The sequence below is a fragment of the Limanda limanda genome, chromosome 12 (genome assembly GCF_963576545.1).
Source record: "Limanda limanda chromosome 12, fLimLim1.1, whole genome shotgun sequence".
NCBI classification, from domain to species: domain Eukaryota; kingdom Metazoa; phylum Chordata; class Actinopteri; order Pleuronectiformes; family Pleuronectidae; genus Limanda; species Limanda limanda.
The window spans coordinates 9,918,571-9,943,352 of NC_083647.1; the positions used below are offsets into that span (position 1 = coordinate 9,918,571).

The 24,782-nt window shown below is 43.7% G+C and overlaps 1 protein-coding gene across 1 annotated transcript in view; it reads left to right on the forward strand.

The window, feature by feature from the left end:
- Window positions 1-24,321, forward strand: part of LOC133016031 (connector enhancer of kinase suppressor of ras 3-like) — a 34,990-nt gene extending 10,669 nt beyond the window's left edge. The window contains exons 2-13 of the mRNA XM_061083332.1: window positions 6,022-6,185; window positions 10,522-10,724; window positions 12,111-12,198; window positions 15,778-15,819; window positions 16,638-16,757; window positions 16,955-17,014; window positions 18,132-18,200; window positions 18,639-18,785; window positions 20,138-20,262; window positions 21,955-22,142; window positions 22,250-22,336; window positions 23,132-24,321. Coding sequence (XP_060939315.1) covers window positions 6,022-6,185; window positions 10,522-10,724; window positions 12,111-12,198; window positions 15,778-15,819; window positions 16,638-16,757; window positions 16,955-17,014; window positions 18,132-18,200; window positions 18,639-18,785; window positions 20,138-20,262; window positions 21,955-22,142; window positions 22,250-22,336; window positions 23,132-23,421 — 1,583 coding nt within the window. The 3' untranslated portion in view covers window positions 23,422-24,321. The remainder of the gene's footprint in view (window positions 1-6,021; window positions 6,186-10,521; window positions 10,725-12,110; window positions 12,199-15,777; window positions 15,820-16,637; window positions 16,758-16,954; window positions 17,015-18,131; window positions 18,201-18,638; window positions 18,786-20,137; window positions 20,263-21,954; window positions 22,143-22,249; window positions 22,337-23,131) is intronic.
- Window positions 24,322-24,782: the final 461 nt, after the last annotated feature.

Consider the following 24,782-nt stretch of genomic DNA (forward strand, 5'->3'; position numbering starts at 1 on the left):
CTGAATTCATTTCATTTGTATTTACGCACGCTTTGTGAAAGCTTTGGGATGAAGAGGAAGCGCTGCAGTACCACCTTAATTAGTGGGGGACAGTGTATCCAATAATTCAACCAAAGACATGAGGCAGAATTTTCAACAATGGCATCTATAGCTGCTTTTGGATATGCACTGGACTACTCATACCTCTGTATTTTCTCCGGAGGAGATTCATGTGTACAAATGTCCGAGTGAGACTCCTTTTCTGCGATTTTATCTGCCTGGCCTCCTAGTATAAAGTCTGTAGAAATCCAGGAGAAGTCGATGTGAGAACACAGCAAGAGACCCCCGCTTGATTCACAATGTGGGAATTGGGGGGTTGATGATGGTTCTAAAACACGGCCGACGCAAAAATGTAAAAAGAAAACACAGTGAAAAAGAAGACACTGACAAAGACCTCAAAAGAGACTGTGGTGATACGAACCCAAAACTGAGGGAATACATCACTTCCTGCTTCTGCCTGCTGCACCCGGCTGTTCCATCTTTGGCCCTAATAATGCAGAGGATTTGATGCTGTTGTGAACGCGTATGTGCAGAGATCTCCCAGCTGTGTTTTGTGAAAGGCAGACTACAGGTTAACACCGTATCCAAATCTCTGGATGTTACCCGTAGGTCATGTCTGTGAAAACGGCTTATATGATGTTATTTCACAGGAAAAGTAGCTTTTTCCTCTTTCTTAAGAGGTATATTATCCGAACCTCCTCTACCAAACAATTGCATGTTGTAAAAAAGTCTCCACTTTGCGCTTCCTTCTAGTATTGCTTATAAACCATGCTAACGTAAACAATGCAGGAAACGTACTCTTATGTCAAAGTAGCGTAAATTAACCAGAACCCTGTCCTGTAAGATGCAGCATCAGTAAAACTTGATTCAACAATAACGATGAAACTAGGTGAATTATAAGAAACAAACATTGTTTTTAACGAATGAAAGACGTACTGTAGACAGAAACCTGTGCGATTCTCTACTGTCAACAGATGAGAACACAACATGCTGATTGGCGAGATGTGGAGCGCCATTGTGTAGCTCCTATCCCCAGCTCCCATTGGAAGGGCCTGTCCAGTGTGTGTACCGGCTCTGTTGTTGTCCTGTGAAGTCATGCATTAGGAGGATAGCTTAGCAGTTGCCGAGAGGAGCTTTTTTCTTTCTTTGTAATTACAACACGGCCTGGTCCAGCCACAGACCATTGTGCATGAGCGCTGTGAATTCCCACAATGGAGCTGCTCAGCAGAGAACAATGAGTCAAATTCCGCACCATTCCCCACAGGTTCAGAGGCCGGGCTAACAAATAAAGACAGCAGAGTTACAGTGGCTTTGCTATTCTACACCCAGTAGCTTTCCCACTGGCCACCCCAGTGGGGATATTGGTTTGTGTTTGTGTGTCCTTGTTTGTGTGTGTGTGTGTCTGTGTGCATGTTTCTGTGTGTGTGTAACAGGGTGGCTCAGCTCCCACTGGGAGCAAAATAAGGGGTTGAAAGATGGGGGAGGTGAAGAGGCGGGAGCTTTTTTTTGTTTTGTTCATTCTGTAGGAGGCAAAAGACTGTTCACTCTTTTTCTAGTGTAATCAAACCCCTGTGAACAAAAAGTTGGCAACTAGAGGCGTGATTGAAGGAATTGTTGATCATTTTTGCAGATGACAACATTGAACATTGAAACCTGTGTGCCACAAACACTAAATTGGTCCTCATGTACTTGCTGCATCAAATCTAAACCAAATCTGCAGTTTTTCTTCTTCTGGTGGGACGGGAAAATGTTGAGATGACAAAAATAGCTCAGAAATTAGCAAACAGTTGCTGTTTTTTACGTTGCCAAAAATGTGTGCTTACACAGCCTTTACGTAGGCTGCGGAGCTCAAAGACCTCCAACAGGGTCTTGTTCCACTTGTAGCATCCAGACTGGGAATTATCTGGTGTTCTTGCTTTCCCAGCTGTTCAGAAATACGACTGAGTCCAGGACTGTGCCTCCTACGTTCACTGAAACTGTTGTGTAGGTAACTTATTCTACACATAATGACTGTTTACTGAATGGAAGAGGTTGGGTGGTAGGAAAGACCCCACAAGTGAACGGCAGGTGCCATACTGGGACACAATCTGGCATTTGCCAAGCTCCTGCTTCTCTGTTTATTTATTGATCATCAATACTGAGCCAGATGCTCTCTTCTCTCTCATACTCAAGAAATTGCGTCATAATCAACTTGATTTTATGTAGTTCCAGCCTTTTGTTGCAGCCAATGTATTTTCTGTTTGCTCATTCTTAATTTTAGTTTAATGTGCTCTTTTAACTATTGTATGTCTTTAACTAAGAAGCATGGCTCAATTTTTTTAAATACATTTCTTCAAATTTTAACCCAAGTTGACGTCTTTAATCTTTCATTGAAGAAAGATATCAAGTTTACCGTGATATAAATCAGAGAAATAACAGCGACATCATATCATGACATGATAAATAATGTATTTTCTGCTCATTGAAATAACTGTATATTTAAAGGACTGTGCATCCCTTAAGTATAAATTAGTAACTCTTAAATTGGTAAATTATGTTAATTGAAAAAGTGTAGTATTTGAATGCTTCGTATAAAATCCGGTCCAGTTTGATTAAGTTTCTTTTCAAAATAATGTTTTGGGGGGGAAATTGTCACTATGTGCTGGTTCCTCTGCGTGGCAGTTACACCCACTTGCTCTGGTTTGAGGACATTTGCCAAGTGGTTCACAGAGGCCATTAAACTTCTCCAAAGTGTTTCATCCTGCGCAGGCTTTTCAAAAGCATTCACACGGTCTTCCCTGCTGCCCCCCCCCTCCCCTCAATTCACAATAACGTGACACTCTATCTCCTTTATTACTTTCCCTGCCCTTAATGAAAATTGATAGTCTCACACACATACACACGCACCCTAGAAGCCATAGATCAAGGCCCTGTAAATGTTTTATAAGCCCCACTGTAAGGACACCCCTCTTTTATTCAGAAGGTGTCGATGGTTGGGTCCACAGGGAGGGATAGCTGTAGTATGTTCCTGTGAGGGCCACTGAATTCAAGGCATTTAGTTTCTAGCGCACAGTTCGCCTTATTCTCAACCACTGCTACCATCTAAAGTGGTAGATCTTTTTCACTGATACACAAACACACTTAGAATTGTTCCATCTCAAAGGAAATGCAGATCAGTTTGGACCCTGAAGTGATCTTGAGTTTCTAAACTCACCAAAGCCTGCACTACGCTCAGGGACAGGAGCTGTGGGGATAACGCACTTTGCTAATGAATAAATTAAATTGAAAGCTGTCTAGAGCCAAAGAAAGACCCTTCATTCATCTAATTGTGGACGAGGATTCATTCCTCACTCGTTCGCCCTGTTGTTTCATTCCACAAGGTTTTTCCCATATCTAGTCTGCATGGTTTTACAACAGCCAAGCTAAGAAAAAAACACAATGTAAGCCACAGCATGTTTTATTGTGAGCGGAACTGCACAATTCCCTTGTGCCCTTTTCCTCTTCTTCTCTTTAGTTAGGGTGGTGGCACCGTTCCACAGGAAATGCCTTTTTAACGCAGCAGGAAGGAGAAACTTTGTCCCCTCAGGATCCGAGTCTTTGTTTCCATCTAATCGCATTAAGTGACTAGCCTAGTGTTTGAATTTGGCTTGTGTTTGTGTCGGTGTGGGCTCAGACCAGTACTCAGTCCCTCTTACGATTCAGAGCGTACTCCTCTGCAGACTGCCGGCCCATCAGGGGTTTAAAATTCCCAGCTCAGGAATCGGCATGCACAGGAATGAGAATAATCGTATCAGGCTAACTGGACTTGACGTATGGCGGCTAATTGTTAACAAGTCATGGTGGATTTTTCCTTTTGATTCAGTGGAGACGAACTTAGCTCTCACATGTGTCTCCTTGAGGCCTGAAAACACTGCTGTAAGTGAACTTTGATGCCATAATGGAATTTAAATGGATCTGAAGGGAGTCCTTTGTAGGTAGTTTAACATCTCTTGGCTACACAGTGCAGCATATCCAGATGTATAGTGTCATTGTTATGTGAATTTTTACTATTAGTGCAGCACAAAGGGCTGCAATTGTGCAATATCAAGGAATCATGAAACCGGGAACTTTACTCCTGTTCCAGCTTCTATCAAATGTCGACTTTGCGCTCCAGGTTAGCCAGCTGCTTCACAATAACAGCCTTCCATCCAAGAAGTCTGACAGAGCAGGTTTTTACTGGTAAAGTGTCTGAGCTAAGCTAACTTAAAGCCCCTGAAAAGTATTTTTATTGAATATTAACAATTTAAAAAAGCAAATTTGCATTTACAGGTCTGTGTTGTTGTGGTTTAATCAAATCTGTTTTTGCAGCGACCAAACCAACAACCAACCATCATTAGATTTTGATTCAAATATTGATTGAAGTATGTGCCATCGTGTTTCTGGCTTGTCCTGCCCACATCCCACCAAAAATAACAGTGCAGTAAATAAAAAAAAAATGGAGAAATCTGTATTATGAAATAACCAAAACTGTTCAAAGTTCAGAAATGTAGTGTTTGTGTTGTGTACTCGTACTCAAATTTGGCTTTAATTGTCACCTCCATAATACACGTTACAGCATAAACAGGAGCGAAATCCAATACCCTGAAGATCAGTGTGCAGGTCACATTTAGTGTTTTTAACTTAGCAGGCAGTCAGCAGACATTTAAAGTGGAATGCAAAGTTTGCATATTAAGAAAATAGGGTGTTAAAAGCCAGATAACATATATCTTGTATTTTGCTCTTAAAGACAGGATACCTAGAAGATGAATCTACTTTATTGTTTTGGTCTCAATAATTCTGATCCATGTCAACAAAACCTACATTTGTTTTCATGTTAAATGCTTATAACATCTTGAGTTGGTGTATGTCATGTGCACTCTTCTATGTATACTCCTAACAGCTTGTTTGGTCAATATTCACTGGGCACACACTCGATGCGCACAGTGTCTCCTTCTTTCTGCGACACATGCACAGACTCACAGAGGCATGAAGATATGAGGTGCCATTCACAAAAGTGGCTCAGTGACCAGAGAACACACCCAGCGTGTCTTCACTCACAACTACATGCTCTGCAGTTTATATGCATGCTATTATCTGCTGTTAGGTTACATGTTGCTTAAAATGTCACGCCTTGAATATCTCAACTGAAAATGTATCCGCCAAATCATACAGTGTGTGCAGTTTGTGTGTGTGTGTGAAATGTGTGTGAGTGTCTGGTATGGTCAGAGAGAGGGAGTGTGCCGTGCAGCTGACAGGTCTTTCAGAGAAGCAGGGCGCAGGGCCATGTAGCTGCAGCTGCCCCCTCTCTGTGCGCTCTTTGATGGGGGAGAAAGATGGCGTTCACTTCGGCGCACACACACACACTAACACACAAACACACACAAAGGCTCGTTCTTCGCTCGGTTGTCCCAACGCTACTCGAGCGTCCACTGAGGGACACATCGCATGCACGGGTAGGGTGTGTTTGTGAGGTTGCTTATTGCAATGCATTGTACATTGTGCTCGTTCTGCAGCATCAGACGAGCTGTTGCTTTATTAATGGGAGTTACACACTTGTGGGTTCCACAGCCGTTGGTAGCAACAGTCCAACTAATTTGTTTTTGAAGCTTCAAATAGTAGACACAAGCACGTTGATTGGACAAGCACGCATGCACACACACGTGTAAATATAGCCCTCCATTGTTTAACCAGCCTAACAGTCTTAGTGGCCTCAACTGTTACTCTGATTATAATTTGTTTGTCTAGCGAGGAGCAGAGCTAGAGGACCCACCTGTTCCTTATCTAAACTGCACACACACACACAGTGTAGGGACATATGCTAATAACACTGACGGATACAGTTGATCTTATCTGATCTGTGCGCATTGCTTTTTATAGGGGCAAAGATCATTTGAAAAATGACAGTTGAACAAGCCGTTCAAAATATGAAACTTTTTTTTTTGTTGTCTAATTAGTGTTTGTCGTTTTTTCATTGTGTGTATCCAGGATTGGACGACAGCCTGCAGCAGTACGTGGGCAACTTTGAGCGGGAGAAGATCAGCGGGGAGCAGCTACTAAAGATCACACATCAAGACCTGGAGGAGCTCGGCGTGGCCAGGATCGGACACCAGGAGCTGGTGCTGGAGGCTGTGGATCTTCTATGCGCTCTGGTCAGTACATCTCTGCTGCTGACATGTTTGTAGGACGTGATTCTACTGTATCTACTGGAAGGTGAAGTAACAAATGTGGGCTTTCTGCCCGTGTTCATATTCACTTAAGTCTCGGCCTGTATAGTTTCTGGTTCGGCAGCCAGTGGAGGCCGCGGTGCATAAGGGCTCATCATTTCCCACACTGCTCAGCAGGGTGTGGAGGCACCACAACACACAAAGTGGCCTGAGGACTTTAGGGAACAGCACTGTCACGTAGAGAAGAGACATCGGGTCAGAGGGGCTTGAATCATCAGGTTGAAGCTATGGGAGATTATTAGAGTCAGTTAATGGTGCAACAAGTGACAGCTTGCCCTCTCCTCACACTCTACATTCCATGTACATTCTAAAGATATGTTTAGAATTTAGAAAAATGTGTGTTTTTCAGGCTCAATTCTCTTGAGCAAATGACAGAAATGTCAGTCGGTTTCATTCCTGTCGCTGTAACCTTCTGCTGCCCTGAGCCACCTTCCTCGGTTCATTCAAAGGTCCCCGGTTGGCTCTCATTAGTCACTGTTGCAGAGAACCACCTGACCCGTTGTCCATCATCACAGCCTCCAGAAGAACCGCCTCCAGAAATTCCTCTGCCTTCAACTAGTGAGCACGAAAAGAGCGATGAAAACCATCCACGCTCCGACTTGAAGGAGAACCAGGTTTTCAAGCAGATGGGATCGATTTGGAGTTTTATCACTTCCTGTGCCATAAAAGTCCCAGATTGTGGTCGCAGTGTCAGCGTTTCTCTTTTTACATTTGCTTTAAAGGCTTTACATTTATCGTTTGGGGCGGTTTTATTTTTACCCCGAAGAAATGTGAAAGGAAAATCCTTTGTTTCTCACATTATACGTTATGCTCCATTGATGCTGATCTGAAAGTGGCAGGTGACAAATGTTTGAATCAACCTATTTTATTGATTTAATTTGATTGGGTCTGCTTAGATACTGAGTAAAGCAGAGTCAGATTTGATGCAGCTCTTATTTCTCCCATCTTCCAAGGTTATCAGCCTGTCCACTACCAGATTATAGTATCTTCCATACCTAGAACCATTGGATTTGACACATGGAAGCACTTTGTGCATGAATGTGTGCCTTCTTTCGTTTTGATAGATTCACTCCTCACTGATATAATGTACATCCTGTGGACCATAACCTCTTTTACCAGCACAGATTCTTGTTCACCCTTTGCATCAACACAGTGAAAACTTCAGTCATTTTCCTCTGGAGCCGCTTCATAAAAAGTGCTTCCTCAGCTTGGTTTTATTATTTGAGTATGGTCCTTTCCTTGCATGTGAACTTGAATCTCCATCCAAAATGTGCTGCTGCTTTCTAATACATTGTGAACATCTGTACTGTAGTATAATGCTAGATATTAAGAGAGCATTTGGCATATTGCGCCGTCATCCTCTCTCTTTTTCTTGGAACTTACCTCCAGGAATGCTGGACTCTCAGCGACCTTTCACCTCTGGTTGCATTAGTGAGGAGATCTTTTTTTTCGTCCGTTAGAGGTTTCCTTATTAAGAACGAGGTCTCAACCTTTCTCAGGCCCCCTGGGAGGAAGTGAGGCCTCCCGATCCAATTAGCTTTAACTGTGGCAAGGTCACTGCTACCAACTGGACCACAGGCCACAACCAACAATAAAAAACTAACACCACACTCTTGTACAAAACTCTTGTACACCTAAATTAGTGGGGTTTTTGTGAGTTAACCTGCATCTGTGCAGATAACCTCCCACTGGGTTGTGCATGTGTGAAAGGCAAACTCTGGCTAAACTCATTTTTACCCTCATGTCTAAAAACGGCTAAAATGTTACACCGCAAAAGGTGCAGGGTCAGCATTTTAACTGCCAAAAAAAAGAAAAAATAGCACATTCACCGGGGTGTTACCTTTCCATCACTGCTGATCTGAGCCAGAGCCGATAAAAACCTGTATCTACTGCACAGTCATATGTCGCGGGAACGAATGCCGACTGTATCCATTCCCATTGCAGACAAAAAACAGATGTTCGTGGGGTTTTTGACCAGTGGAAAAGCTTAAGCTATCATGAGCAAACTACTGACTTGGGAATAAGAAAGAACATGTTAATTAATGTGACAATAATGCCGTGATGGCTTCTGCAGAGTCAGTGTTGAAACCCAGCACTTCTGTATTTGCTCTCAGACCCCAGTGACCCTCTCAAACACAACACATCATGATAGTCACACGCACGCTAGCTGTGTCCAACAGTGACTGAACACACCCTATACGACAGATCATCTGGTCACAGAGCAGCTGTAAATGTATTTTACTATTGCCTAGGGTCGAATCTAACCCAATATGTAACACAACACTCAACCTTTGATGGCCCATTTTAGCAGATGCACATATAAACACACTCTTTGTCCAGACTACAGACATTTATATATTTTATAGTCAAGTCAGATCCATGTAATGCCTGTGGCTAGGGCAGGAAGTGCTGTGCTGTGATACCCAGTATCCATTTCTCCTAGGGACACTTCTATCAGTATATGGTCCCTTCAAAGAGCTTACACACACAAAAAAACATCCCTTCCGTCTTGATTCTAGATTAACTCAGAGTCTATAAAAAGGCTTCGAAAGAATGTAAATGTGGCTTGAAACGTCGTTGAGAATGAAAAATTGTGTTTGATTGGAACCACAGATTTCTTTGCTCAGGCGTGGTTTTCAGCTCAGCTGGCAGTGCGTGACAAACGCTCGAGCCGGACATCTGCGCATTCACCAGAGCTGTTGTGACTCCTGTGAGATTGGCCTGCTAATGAAAAAGCCAGGAGAGAGGTTTTGATCTGGAAAGTCCTCGCGCTGCCTATTTGGGCTCAACGTTTTCACTTGTGAACTGTGTGCATGGATGAATGAGTAACCAAACCATCAAATGACTTTCCATATATTCTTTGATCAAGTTTTCTTCTCTTTAATGGTGTTTCAACATGCTATTTCATCTCTTGTGTGGCAGGAGTTAAGTTGCCTACAGCTACTGTTTAACTAGTCCAGTAATTCCAGTGGTTCCTTTGGGACTGAAGTAAGTAAAATTATTTCTATGTTTTTTTGAGCACACGTTGGCAAGTGGCAGTGGAATAAACAGAGTCGCTAACCACTTGCAGATCTCCCCTGGTGTTTGCCAACACATGCTGGTTTTTTTTACTCCTTGCAAAGCAGATTTAGCTACTGGAACATCACATCACACGTACAGCAGCAATGCTGGCGGGCTTTGCAACACCATGTAAACTGATAATCACCAGGACAAGAGCCTGGCCACCTCTCTCCTGATTACCTTTAACCAACAAATCACTACAAGGCCATTTATTTAATGAGAACATCAATAATTGGTCATGTCATCCTTCTAAGAAAAGCCCTGCATTAGGCCAGTTCATTGCTGGACTCTGCTGTTCTCAGTAACCCTCGAAGACACAGACCTGTGCTGCCTTGTGCATGTCAATAACCTATAAAGTGAAGGAATGCAGAAGCAGGAAACAACCCAGGCTCAAGAATGCATACTTTGCTCCCCTTCACAGGAATCAGGTGATGGCACGTGCCTGTCCTTGTTAGAGAGGACTGAAGGTCAATTCATGTCTTTGCTCATTCTGAGAGTCAAGTGCATTTAAATCACACCCGTCAAATTTATTGTGCAGGAAACCACTGATAGAGAAACTACGTCCCAGGTCTGGACTGTGAAGGATGAGTCCTTTTTGATGCTCACTTTGATTGGATTTATTGATTTACTTTCTTTTTTATACTTTATTTTTAAAGAAACAAAGATACAATGAACAAAAAGTTGGTCACCTATACATTTATACTGATGGTTTACTGATGGAAATAAATGTCAATTCACACAGTAACAGATCAGTGATGATCCTGTGAGGTCACAAACACAATCCATTTTTCCCAATACTGCAAAAAATTGTCAAACCGTAGATTCAGCGAAAAAGTCATTCTCTCCATATTTTGAATATCAGTTACAGTATCTATCCAGTCAGTCTCTGTTGGGGGTTCGGCCTGTAGCCATTTTCGTGTTACAGCTTTCTTGCTGGCTGCTAATAATATCTTTAGCAAATATTTGTCTTGCACCAGTAGGTGAGCTGCGATATTGCCCAAATAAACTGTAGAAAAGGAACAGTCAAATCCATCTCCAAAAAAAGTCTGTATTACTTGTATTACAACCTGACAGTATGGCTGAATGGCTGGGCAGCTCCAAAATATATGGAAATGATCTGCCAGCTGTTCTCCACATTTCCTCCAACATAGACCCTGATTGCATACTTTTATTTACAATGTGTATTTGTTTACCGTTTCAGAACTACGGAGTTGAAACGGACAACTTGAAGAATCTGGTTGTGAGGATGAGAGCTGCCACCAACAGTCTGCACATGGCCACGAGTGATAGAAGGAAAAGCCCGGCGTATGAAGGCAGCACCGCTCGCAAGCCCCCCAACGACTTCCTCACCTCTGTGGTGGAGCTGATCGGCGCCGCGAAGAGCCTCCTGGCGTGGCTCGACAGGTACTAGAACTATCCCCAGCACCTTACACTGTGTATCAGATCAGGTGTGACAACAGGTTGACATGTGATCGCTGCTTAAACTGGCTGCAACCCAAAGAGTTTTGCATAAAGACATGATTTGACAACACCGTGTGTGAGGTGTGGCTGATTCCAGACTGACGGGCGGTTGAAATGAATATCTTTGTTTGGATGTGATGTCTGTATCCCCTCTGCTCTCCTGGTGACCCGCTCCAAAACACTGTAAAAGCAGAGCATATGAAGCAGGTTGCCAGGGTTGAGTTTTAGCGGGCTGAAGTTAAGTGTCATTGTCAAAAATGTTAATATCAAATGCTAATATATTTTTATGCTGGCATTTTGCAGCATCCCATTTACTAAGTGGGGATTATATTGACTGCCCATTGGCAGATAAAGGCTTTAAATCAAATATGACAGGCAGGTGAGATGAAATTTAATTATGAGCATGCAACTCGAACCATTGACTAAATAATTTTCTTATTTAGCCTAGTAACTATGCAATTTTGAAAGAAATGTAAGTCTGCATCTCCCAATGGGCCATCGGGCTCAGAGTAGACATAATAACGTGGATTTCATGACAGTAGAGTAGAGACCTATTGTTCTCAGTAGTAAAAGGAAAGCATTTGCATATATCTCTATCCGCAATCAAACAAAACAAGTTGGCTTATTGGATATTGGCAAAAATCTAATATGGGGCATTCCTTTTCATAAAAAAACTTCATAGACTTGGTGTTGCAGCTGACGGACTCAGATGGTCAGAACATAGAAATAGTTCTACCAGAGCGGTTTTCAAAATTTAATCAACATGTTTTTAACTTTTTATTTTCACAAAGTAAACAACAAGTTACGATAAACAGGCGAATTTCACTTTCTTCACTGATCCTTTGCCTCTGGATGGAGTGTCCTCCCCATGTCGGCCCTGCTGCTCTGTGTTGTGTTGCTAAAGCTTTAACTCAGATCTCATCTAATATGATGAGGCCCACTCACATATTTCAGGGACCGCATGGAGGTTTGGGGCCTGATGTTTGCAGAGCTATTTTAGAGTTTGTGCGTTTTTAGATGGTGACGTTCTTGAGTTACAACCTAGTCTGTCTGTGGTCAGTCACCCACACACAGTGAGCACAGCAAGGTGCATCTGCTGTGAAGCTTAATGTTATAGCTGACTTCATGTTACTACACAGTCACGTATCCAGTTTCAGTTTTTAGTGTTTTACAACTTGAAGACTTCCGAGATATCAAACGTTGGTTTTTCTGTGCATTGTTTTTTAAATTGTGCTGTCATGCAGTGTGAGTGAGATCCAATTTCAACACAACTCTTCAGTCCATCGCTGGTTCCTAATGTTCTCCCTTTTCTCCTTTGTCTGCTTGCAGGACGCCTCTTACAGGGATCAGTGACTTCACAGCCACCAAGAACAAGATCATTCAGCTGTGCCTGGAGCTCACCACCACAGTTCAACAGGTCTGCACGCTAGTTAGCTCAACAACACACATGTAGACCGCCTCAGGGAAACTTACACACAAAGGCACACACACATAAAATAGTTTTTTTCCACTGAGCACATACCAGCTCAAGGGCACAGACGTGCAGGATAAAGTGCAGGAGAAGAGAGTTGTGGGAAATGTGGTCTGGCAGCGATGGCAGAAGCCTGAAGCCAGCAGTCTCGAGCACATTATTGCAAATGCTGATGTTTTTCTTGGTTCTGTTTTCCTCCTCGTGCTGGCTAATAGGGACGACCCCCTTAGTGCTGGGCCGTTTAATGGTAAACGCTGCTTTTGTGTTTCCAGTTTCATAAAAGCCACCGGTGCTCTTTTAGCGGTGCTTGACAACATTCCCCAGGATGCTGTACTCCCTCAGCCATGTGGTTCCTGTTTTTGCTTCTCCAAGATGCTCTCAGTGGGAGACCAAACCGTATGAAAGCACTTCCTGCGTGGAGGTTGAACGCATGTATGAGGAGGTGGTCCATCTGACTGCCAGATAGGCAGCTAACAGTGAAAGCAGAGCAGCAGCAAACATCCACAGCCATATATCTCAGCCTCTCTGCAGAGAATTGCCCTAACGTTGCATCATGGGTGTTTCTTCCGACAGTTTTATCCAGCCAGCGGTGGTTTTTCATACAGTTTCTTTAAACAAAGGCAGCTGGTGAGTTTCCCTTTAGTTGGTATATACAATCTGTCCCCCCCCAAAGGCTTTGTCTCATAAGCAACTCATTTTACACTGCCAGTGAAAGTGGCTGCCGAGTCCACAGGTGTCATTTTTTAGAGGGTTATTACATCAAAATAAATTCCTTTCCCAGAGTGCCTGTTTCCTCGCCAGAGTCTGGGATTTCACCACCTCTGGTGATTTACTATGGGTGTCTCGGTCATGGTCATCCAGTCGAGTGGGGGTATACATTTCCCACACTGCCACGTGAAGAAGTGGGGAGGTTATGGTGTGGAATAAACTACCGCTAGGTGCTGAAAGAGCTTTAGAGCGATTAGTTTCCTCCAGCAGCTGGAGGGGAGATGTAGTTTGCTCCCTTATTCCCTAACTCGTAGAATTTTGTAGAGCTGCGGAAGCACCGATGAGAGATGCTTTCAAACTAATACCGTCATTTAAGCATCTGAACTTTCGCTCAAAATTGCAAGATTCTGGACTTTTTCTCGATTCAGACCGTTTGGTCTCCCTTTGTTTTTCAACAACACACAAGCAGGCATCTGAGCCACTTGTTCATGAAGTAGGTTGCACAGGAGACTGCCACAGTGATTAGTTTAATGATGGGGGAGGGCTGCATGAGGTCCACCGACTCGTTCATGAACTCAAGACTAAAATTGGGGCTTTTCAGATGGCACAATTTATGTGTTCTGCTTGAATGAAGCCTGTGTGTACGCACACAATGGGACACAGCCATAAAACCGTGGAAGCATCACCCATCTTGGCTGACCTGTCTGCATGGAGGTCATTATCTTTCAAAGAACACATTTTTCATCTATTCCCCCGTGTGTCCACTCTTCCTACTCCTGAATTATTGGATGAGATGTGTATTTTCTCACTAATATGTCGGCCAAACACTTAACGTTTAACAACCTATCCATCATTTATTGATACCATATGACTAACGGGCCATTTCCAAAGTATTGCACTGCTTTATTTCTCTCTGGTGTAAAGGCAGCATCCCCCCCCAGATTCCAGCACTGTGCGACCATGCAAATCGCTCTGGTGACAGATCAAAAGCCCAGGGAGCAGTGCACAGAAAGTCATCTGAGCCACACCGGCTGTGGGATCAAGTTCATGACGTGCTGGATCAGTACACCCAGGGAATTGTCCCTCAGCCTCTCTCAGTGCTTAGTTACGATCCGGCTCCTGTCTACTAGAAGGACTTTGGTTTTTAGCAGAGATGTGGGATTATTTGGGATATCACGAACAGGATTATCTGCAATATTGTTTTTCACATGATTCGATGGTAGCGTGAAACAAGAGAAAGGTTCCTCAAATGTTAAAGCTTGATGGGAGATGTGCCGAGTCGTGTCTGCAGCACATAACACGCCGTTTTTGTTTCACAACCTCTAAACATTAAAATATGTATTTTTAGCTCATCCCTTTTGGCTCAGTTTGAAGTGTATTCATCCAAACATGGGCCAGTGTCTAAAAAGGAAATATGCACTTGCATGTTTACACACACACACACACACACACACACACACATAGCTAAATTCTTCCCAAAACCACCATATGTTCTTGGCTGAAAATATGTTATATGGAAACATAACTTTGTGACAAATGTACAGTATGTAAAAAGAAACCTATTATGACTCCAGCTCGATGTTTATTTGGGTTTTAACTTTCCCCCCAAGTGAAGGAAATATAGAAAAGCTACATGTGTATTACTTTACCAAAAGTCCTTGAAGCAGGCGCTCAATCATAAATCCAAACATAATACTTAGGAAGCGTAGGATGTACTTTGCCATGGACAGATGCAAATCTCGTCAATGCAAACAAACCAACAGTAATGACAGTATGTCAAGTGCATGTGAAAACACACTCTCGCCTTTAGCCCAGCGGAATGTGCAAGCTATGGAAATATGGAAAAACTTGCTCGACCCCCCCCAATGGCTGTCTGCACAATGGATTTACAAAGAGCAACAGAGCAGGCTTTGTACCTGGCACATGCCCATGCACGTCCCTAATACTGTGAGGGCCACAGCACCCGTTCTCTCTTTATTTTGCCTCGACAAAAGGTTTGTGGCTTGCGAGGGTTCTCCGGAAATAAGCGAGTGTTTCTCCGTGCTCTTTGGTTTTTGACAGAAGCGTTTCTCCTGTGTTTTGATGGATGGTTTCCCTTGGGGCATTCCCACCCCCACCCCCATCCCCACCCGCACCAAAAACCACACAGTGGACTACCCGCTCCTAACCAGGGGCCCTTTCAGCACCAACAACACAGTTGTCAGGGGAGGCTGTTGCCTCAGCTGTGTCCAGTCCAGCTGCAGTCTGTGAGTCCTGTGTCCGGCACGGTGGTCAGTTTCCCAGCTGACCTTGCACATTTTGTCAGCGTCCCCCCTCTCACCCCCACCCCCAAACAACCAAGATCACAGCTACTCGGCTTTGGCAGACTTAGGCGACCCCTGCCCCCCCCATTTCACGCTCACTGTCCTTAAAGCTGGAAAAAATTCCTTTAAAAAAAGAGGCCTGTCCCCCTAAATTCTTCCACATAAACAAAGCTTTCTTTTGCGTCAGGGCATTCTGAACTTCGACACATGTTTTCCCTCTCTATGTCTTCTGCACAATACTATATGAGTGTTCATATAGTTTACTGAACCACACTGGGCATTATGCAATTACAGCATCCCCAGAATTAAGGCGAAAGAGGTCTTTTGACACTAAAAGCTGTTTATTTGTGGCTGTTCTCCATTTTTGTCGGTTCTATATCTGGAATGCTGATTACATTGTGTTTACTCAACCCCTATACTTCGCTCTCCCGGTCTATCTAGCCATTAAATAACCTCTTCCCTGTTGTTTACCGCTCCCACGTCTGATCTGTCATCACTGTCTTCTTTGCTACAGGACTGCAGTGTTTACGAGATGGAGGAGAAGATCCTGGAAGTTGTGAGTAAACTCTATCTCTTCTGGTTTGTTTGCCAAATATATAAACTAAAGGAGACCTGGAAGGGCCTTTTTAGGGGGTAAAGGGTCCTTTTTGATTGTTTGGATAAATGTCCTTTTAGATTGCGATTGTGTGCCATGCTCTCAGTAGCAAGGTCAGTTTTCTGAGTGAATGGAGCAGACAGGTCTATAGGATTGCCAGTGGAGGAGGCGGCACTAATACGCCCGGGCCATCAATCAGCGTTTTCCTGCTGCTGACACTCTCGAGACTCCTTGGTCTAACACTGAGCTTCCTCTAGCACTGTGTCTCTCTCTCTCAGACAACCCAAGTGAAGTCAACTGTAGAGATGAGGATCTCTTTGTACCATTTTGCATTGTCTCGCTCTCGTCTTTTGCTCCTAGACTGTGCTGCATCTTATTCTCCTCCAATTCTGTTATATAAATTTGTGAAATGTGTTTGAAACAAAACACACGCGCCAAAGAACAGATCCCTCTAGTGAGGACAAATTACACTTTCTGTTCTAACAGAAGCAAAGGACGCAGCAGACAGAAGGGATTTCAGTGCTGCGTGTGCACTGATGCACTAATGGTCCTTTATAGCCCATTAAACCTTTTTCTAAACATAAAATCTTTATGTCACGAGATTCACGCGTTGCAGCGTAACCTGACTTGTTCTAACCTGCGAAGCACACGATACCCTTTGCAAACCACAGTGCACCATTATAGGATTTAACACGCCACTTATAATCAAAGATTATCAGTCTTGTGCTTCTTATTTAACTCATGGCAGCGTTTTGTTTTTTTCACCTTCTCCTCCACAGTCAAAGGTTTTGAACAGCATCTGCGATCAGACTGTGAGAACCACCTCGGACCCCCTGATGAGCCAGTCGGCCTGCTTGGACGAAGTCCTGCTGACCAATATCAAACCGGGCGAGGGTTTGGTAAGGAATGCTCAGATATTTTTCCTTCTATCCCTAATCATGCTGTCTGCGTCTGGGCTTCATCGGGCCAGGAATGCCTGCTATGTGTGTCAAATTGTGACCCCCCCACATCCCCGTCATACAGTTGTCTCCCTCTGGGAATATTGTATTTTAACCTCAAAGTTGAGATATGTTGTCTTGTGTTTTTTTAATCATAGGGGATGTACATCAAGTCTACCTACGATGGGTTACATGTCATCACAGGAACCACAGAACATGTAAGTTTAACAATTTGCCACTATCCAGGGCTGAATATATTTTGTAATTGCAAAAACATATGGAGGTTAAGAAATAACTGATAATTTAGCTGCTCTCAGACCTGCACTTAGCTTCTGAGGGGCTGTATGTCAGAACACAAATGGCCGAGTAAGAAGCCGAGTAAGACGCTCTGTGAGAAAACAGAAGGAGATTCTCCGGATAGTGGGAGCATTCATGACGTTTCTAACATGCTACAGATGCAAAACTGAATAAAAGCCAAAAACAAAACAAAAATCTCTGGTAGAGGAAAGGGTGCCATACATAAAGAAGATGTCACCAAAGCAAGAACACAAGATTCAATAGTTTTTGGTGACGCAGGCCGGTGTCAATGTGCTGCAGACAAAAATGTATGAACTCCAATTCATACAGCATATCCTGCCTCTGCCTTTTCCGCCCCCCCACACCTGCTCCTGAGACGTCTGTGTTGTTGTGAACACGTCTTACTGCAGAATCTCCTGCTGCGTTCTTCATATGTAAAATGACCCTCTTTTCGGTTCTGACATATAAAAATAAGAATTTCTTGCATCTTGGTCTCAGGAACAAGTTAATGTTCTCATCCTCCTCCAACTTCCTCTTCATTCTCCTCCTCCGATACTGAGGGCTCATTGATTTACTGTATCCGGAGGAGTTAGGAACCACTCATTTGTTGATGCATTCCAGTAACGACAAAATATCACAAACAGCATCCACAAAAATAAATCCCACCCCCACACACACACGGAGACAACCAGTTGGTGACTAATGCAGCAGCGTCACAGCCACGGTCGAGTCCTCACACCTCCGGTCGTTAATTGTGAATCAGGACCTGAATCATCACAGATAATGACGAGTTAATCCCGTTTGACATCCCTGGGACATGAAAAACAATTGAACTGATAAACATCAGCAGACAGTGTTTGCCTTTTCTCACGACTTTGAACTCTACAGGGTTTGTTCATCAGTTATTTGCTGTTTGAAAAAACACACGTTCCTTCTAGTAAGGATTTGGTAATAAGTTTTGTGTTGGCAGTAGGTTCCTTGTTGTATGAACGCTGTCTTGTCAGACTTTGACCTCATAATTGTATGCTTGTTGTTTAGTCGCCTGCAGACCTGACCAGGAAGATCCACGCCGGTGATGAGGTGATCCAGGTCCACCAGCAGACAGTGGTGAGAACCTTCACTTTTATTGATACTGTATCTTCTGCACATATCTGACCATAAGTAGTGGTTAGTACAGCACACACACAATAAAGGTAGTCCTGATGTTTTCCCTGTATGTGAGAACGCAAAACTCGGAGTCAGTTGCTCCCGATTTTTGTTTTACTTTTCCAGCCAGCTCCCCAGTAAAATCTCCATGACCCAATGTGAAAATACAGGAGGAAAAATTTACAGCGAGCGAGTTGGCGTGCTTATGAATTTTCTGAGACCCAACGGAGGCAAAACTAAAGACAAAAAAATTAAGAGAATTCAGAAAAACGCGGACAATGTCCTGCTTTGTTTTTTCATATGTGAAAATGGCTACGTTGGTAAATGAGGATACATACATAAAGTATTACTAAACCTCACTGTGTATATGTCTCTGTGTGTTCACATCATGTCAACCAGGTGGGCTGGCAGCTGAAAAACCTGGTCGTCAAACTGAGGGAGGACCCTAAAGGTGTGGCGCTCCTCCTCAAGAAGAGGCCCACTGGCACCACAGGTTTTACCCCGGCCCCACTAAAGAACATGCGCTGGAAGCCGCCAGTACCTCAGGTATAAACACACACACTCACACACACACACACACACACACACACACACACACACACACACACACACACACACACACACGTTAACAAAAGCCCTTTTTCATTGTCAACAAATTATCAGATTTAAGGGAGTTGATTCCCGAACTAACAAGTTCAGACAAGTGTCGTGGAGCCACCCTGAAAGTGCTGCTGGCTTAATTGTGTTTCAAGTTTTTCCTCCTGTGTATTATCAGAGACAAACAGTACACGTCTCATGATGTCATTCAGTCTCGGATATGAAGCTGCCAGCTTATAGTTTTGTGTCTGGTGAGACTGCATCTGGGTTATTAGAGACTATTGACCCAGATGTTTTCAGTCAGATGAAGAACATAGGTCTTTAGATGATGTCACTTGAGAGAAAACAGCCTAAACGTCTTTTGTTCAAAGTAGGGTCAGAGGTAGCTGATTAACATTGTGCTAATAAGGTTATGCGACTGTAATCCAATTTGCCTGTCTTCCTCATGTGAACATATTAGGCTCGGCTCCGCTTTTAACCACGTCTGGGCACCTGAGTCCCGTTTGACAGACAGAGACGGAGACAATAAGCCTGTTGTGAGCTCAGACTACCAGGATTCAGCCCCTGACATTATCTCATCACGTTTTTGTTTTACAGCCTGAGAAGGCAAGACGAGAGGATATCAGATAAGAGTAGGTTTCTCAAAACAACAAAGCCTCCCAACACAAAGGTGGCCAGTGTCCACCAGCATCTTGTTTTAACAAGTAGTCCGAGGTATCACAGCTAACCATCTCGGCTATCTGTGAAAATAAGACCGCAGGAGGCAAAACAGAGACACATCACACACTGATTCAAAAATAATGGCACTGGCTTTGTAATGTTATACAGTTTGTGCACATGGCAGCTATGTGAAGAAAACAAAGGATGAATGAATCATGAGATCCAATGGCAGATTTTAAGTTTGTCATTAATCACTTCTACAGCTCTGCTCTATCAGTGTATCATGTTGGTCTGATGAGACTGGAGGAGACTAAGTGTGGTACAAGTCAAGGGCGCGATGTTGTTGAGTGTTGGGACACATAACTGTGGTAAATGAATACAGTTTTAAGTACACGTCTCACTGGCTACTCTGGACTTCACTTACAATCTTTCCGTACCTCAACCAAGAAGATTTATACTCGGGGAGACGCACAAGCACTTAAACTATCTCGCCACATCTGGCGGACTCCTCCCATTTACCAGCTTTTTTGATGTTTTTCAATCTTTTAATTCGGTTTCATAAAAGACACTATTCTGTCCCTGATCATTAATTGTGTGTGATATTGACCGTTTTGACTGATTCATTGTGTTTTATTTTCCAGAATAATTCCTCCCTGATCAGAGCCCAGTCTCCCTGCGGCTCAGCCAACGGATCGACCAAAAAAGAGAAGCCAGCCATCATGGACTTGTACATCCCACCTCCCCCTCAAATGCCATACACCCCACGGTGAGACATCCCATTTCCTCGGCTTCAAAAAGTAGCTCGGCTTCTGCACACGTGAGCAGTTGTGTCATAACCAATCAGCCAATTTGACCCAATCAGCAAGCAGTTGTTGTTTTTTCCAAACATCTCCGTTTCTATCCGTCCAGAATGAAATGCAGCCCCAGAGTTCAAACTCAAATAGGACAGGCAGCCTAACGTTTCAACGGCTCTAAAACTCCGGAGTTGTGTGGACGCCAGACGTATCCATATTAGAGTTGATGCGTTTTTAAATTAAAACATAGAACTAAGTTTTATTCATTAAGTGGAGTTGAAATAGAAGCTATGAAACAACTTAAAGAACTCCTAGCCAGAGGGACGGTGGCCAGATTCCAGCCCGCAGTAGGCGATGCAGTAACCCCCTCACTCAACCTTTGGGACCGTTATCGCCTTACTTCTTCTTTTTCTGCCTCCTACTCTACTTTCTGTTCTGCTCATCTTCAGCCCACTCCTCCCACCAGTCCCACCACAGACCTTACACAACAACTGCTTCATCCACAACTACAGGAAAAAGACAGAGCGTGCCTGCTTTGCTTAAAATGCTAACAGGGCTTAAGGCTCCAGTATGCTTCTACGTATCCGTTTCTCGGAGAGGGCTCCACGGGGGGCAAAGAGTCTTTTTGATTTTTACCTCTCCGACCACCGTACGTCGAAAATAATTCACCGCCAAACCCATAGGTGGCGCAATGGAAGACGAGCTCAGAGAAGCCTACCCCATTTGGGAAGAAGAAGTCCACGTGTGTCTGTTTACCTCTGTTAGCTTGCCTCCCACACACTGAACCATGGCAACTAACAGAACTAAATAAAGTGACACCCAGCGGGTCAAAATGCTGATGTACTTGTTTCTTAGCGCAGCGGTTCCCCGGTCCACAGCTTGAATCTGCTTGAGGCTACATGTAGCTAGAAGCTACACGGAGCTAGCTCCCCCCCAGCTTCCACACACAGTCAGCAGGGACTCCCGGCACTAACAACTACCCAGTGTTTGCTTCTAACCTGGCGGTATTATAGAAACAGTGTCATGATAGAAGTGGAATTAAAGTCGTGACGGCAGGTTTTTGCACCGTTACCACCGCAGTTAGCATGGTGGCTAGCCTAGCACGCTAGCGCCGTTATGAAAGCTCGTTATAACCGTATGTGACCGTGCACACATGCCGTCAGTGCTCTAACGAGCCACCGTCAGCCGGACAACTCCGCTGGCTTTACACACACGTCACATTAATCGTAGAATCATAGTTGTGTTTGGGTTTGTTCAGACACAGGGAAGGAAGCAGGAAGTTTGAGGTCCGGAAATGACGTCATACGGAAATGATGTCGTTCGCGGACCAATCACAGCCAAGGTCTGTCCGTTGGGTCTCCGAAATAAACACGGACAGTTAGAAAAATCAGAGGTGTACGAAAAGCTGTCCGAGGCGCTCGGAGAGGGCGTTCCATGACGGATAGGGCGGTCTTATCTATCCGTTTTAGAAAAGACGTAGAGGCATAAATTGGCCTTTAATCTTGAAAGAGAAGTGTAGAAGCCTTGACATTTTTATTTAACTGGAATAACACTGAGGCTAGAAACATAATATTATTTGCTTTCAAATCTTCCTTATTGTGGTATTCTGGATTGGCATGTTGTGCCGTGACTAACGAACAAGCGGTTTGTTTCTCCCTCTGCAGAGAGATGAGAACAGAGGCCATCTCCAGCATCAGTAAAAGACCAAAGGGCGCTGAGTCACCAAACTCCTTCCTGGACCTGGAGAGCAGAAGACGCTGCACAATCGCAGACTACGACAAGCTCAGTGTCGGCTGTCCCATTGAAGCCAACGTGATACAGCCCAGGATGAGGGAGCACAAGTCTTCACGTGGTCAGTACATTCTCACCAGGGTATCTCATGAATATTCTACTCATAGAAATGATGATACATTTTTAAAAATACATAAAATGCTGAATATTGATTACTCTGGCCTGTAGGAAAGCCCCGACCTCTCTCTATGCCAGTGGATACTAGTGCTGGAGTGGTGGATCCCTACGCCAAGCCCTGGGCACAAGGAAGGAAAGGTATGTACACACAGATGCTTTCCCTATTAAGTTGAATCTTTGTACTTCCAAGTCTTACCATGAATAACAACATCTCAATAACAGTGACAAAACTAGAAGGGTGCTCGGAGAGTCTATCCCTCCACCCAGGCTGATTTGCTATATGTGTCTGATTTCAATACAATATGTTGATTGTCTGGATTCGCACCAAATTTCATCTGTTCATACATATTGGCAATCTAAACATGCTGGATTTTTCATCATCAAGATCTCTGAATTATTTATTGAGATATGAATTTGCAAAAAATTTGAAATATAAAAAAGTCACCCAATGTTCAAGAAAGGGCCAAAAATTCAGATCTGCTACAGAATTAATTTGATTATTTCTTGGTCCATACCCCCTCCCCCATCAAGTTCTATATCGGGTATTTTTTGCACAATCCTGCTAACATGGTGGCTGTCTGCGGTATAGGTCTAACAAAAAGGTAAAATTACTATTTCTCAAAAATGTACTTACGATACTTCTTATCAAACTTATTTATGTGCAATGATTTAATTGGATATTTTAAAGTTTAATAATAGAGGGTCAGCTGAGATGCTATCTCGGCTCCAACCTTCGATCTCTACTGTACAGACTCTGGCTCCAAATGCACTAAATGGCAGCGTTAGTATCCCAGATATTTTAGCTTCATTCCTGGATGTTGGGAGGAAGTGAAGACACGTCGTCCATCTTTATTACGTCTATTATCTGGACCCATGAGTGTGGATATTTATTCTTTATCGCTGTTCATTAAACGATCTGTCTCTCTGCTCCAGGTGAAGAACTCCTGTATCGATACCTGAGCAACGAGAGGATCCCCACCATAGTAGAGGAGGTCCCCTCAGTGTCTCCGCCCTACAGGCCTGCCGGGGAGCGAAACCTTGTCCGAGTGGACCACATCCGGGGCAGCCGCTACTACTCCAACACAGACCTGCACAACAGCGCCACCATCCCCTACCAGGAGGACATCAAGAAGGCCCCCGTAGCCCCCGCCTCCAAGCGCACCACAGCAGAACGCTCACTACTGGTCAGTTGGATCACGCGGCTTAAGCTATTGACTCACTGATGATGCGCTTCCTGTCCGGGGCTTCCTGTTCCTGTCTTGTTCTTCCTCAGTGCCTTTTTTTTTTCTACGTCCAGCTGTGTTTTTTGGCAGCTTCAGGCTTTCTCACACTCCTCTCCACCCCAACCTCCATACTTCCCTGGTGTTACTACTACTACCAACTACTACTCCTCAACCGTACTTTGCTTTTGTAGTACTCACTACATTACGTCATCATCCCCCTTTAACACCGCCCACAGCCCTCCTCGCCTCTGCCCCCCCGGTCCCGTCTCTGCCTCAAGAGGATTCCCTCTGTTCAGGTTTAGGACACGTTGGCCTTGTGTTGTGTCTCTGGACTCCTCTGTACATACTGTCATGTTTCAGTTGAAATGCTCTCTGGTACCATTATTTAACGTTTCAGACAACTATCACTTCATCTACTTGCTGGGTTTGATTTTATTTGCATAGCTAAGTTGTAAGATTAAAAATAAGTGGACATATTTTGTTAGTAAAACTGTGCTTTTACACTACATGTTATATTTCTTTCTTTTTTAAATTCACACTTGTGTGATCCGTTACATTACCCTCTGCCAACGGTTGCCTCTTGTAAGCTATGCATACACTTCAGAAGAATTTCTAAAAGTCCCTACAGTCGACAATGCTGCTTCAGTTTGTAAAATGATCTTTATATTTTGTCACCAGTGGATATATGTGCAGGTTTTAAAGCTATGCTCCCTGCAATCCCCCACCTGAAGGGGCCTATACATGCAGCTGGTTGATGGTAATAACTAGTCTTTTAAAGCAAACACACAGGTCAAATTTCCTCGTATTGGCCGATGCTATGAAAAGACCACACGTCACAAGGGACAGAATGACAGTATTATTTAAGAGAAATACAGGGAAGACGTGTCTGATGTTGCTTTATCTGCCTTTTTGTAAGATTTGAATAGCGATTATTAAAAAATTTCAGTTATTTCAGTGAATCCTTTTGTGTTGTCTTCATTTACCGTTTCGTGTGGAGTCACTGTAACAATTATGTGGCATGTTGGGCTAATGATTTCCTCTCTGAAAATGACAATGCTGATGTTATTTCAGCTTTAATTGATGGGCAGCTTTAGTTACTGACTTCCACTCTCGGGGCTGAATGCAGGCGCAGGCTCTCTCTGACCTACCCTGACCTTTTGAGGCTGCTTCTGCTTTTTTTAAGCGTTCACTGAAACAGGATAGCTGACGTCAAGATGCCTCTTTTCGATGCATCTCAGATGGTGATGGTTACGTCACAACTCCCCTCTTTGATGAACTATAAATTCCAGCTGGACGGCCATATGGTCCAAGCCGGTTTTCCTTCAGGAAACCTTATTCCCGAACATATGTTGCCTTTTTAA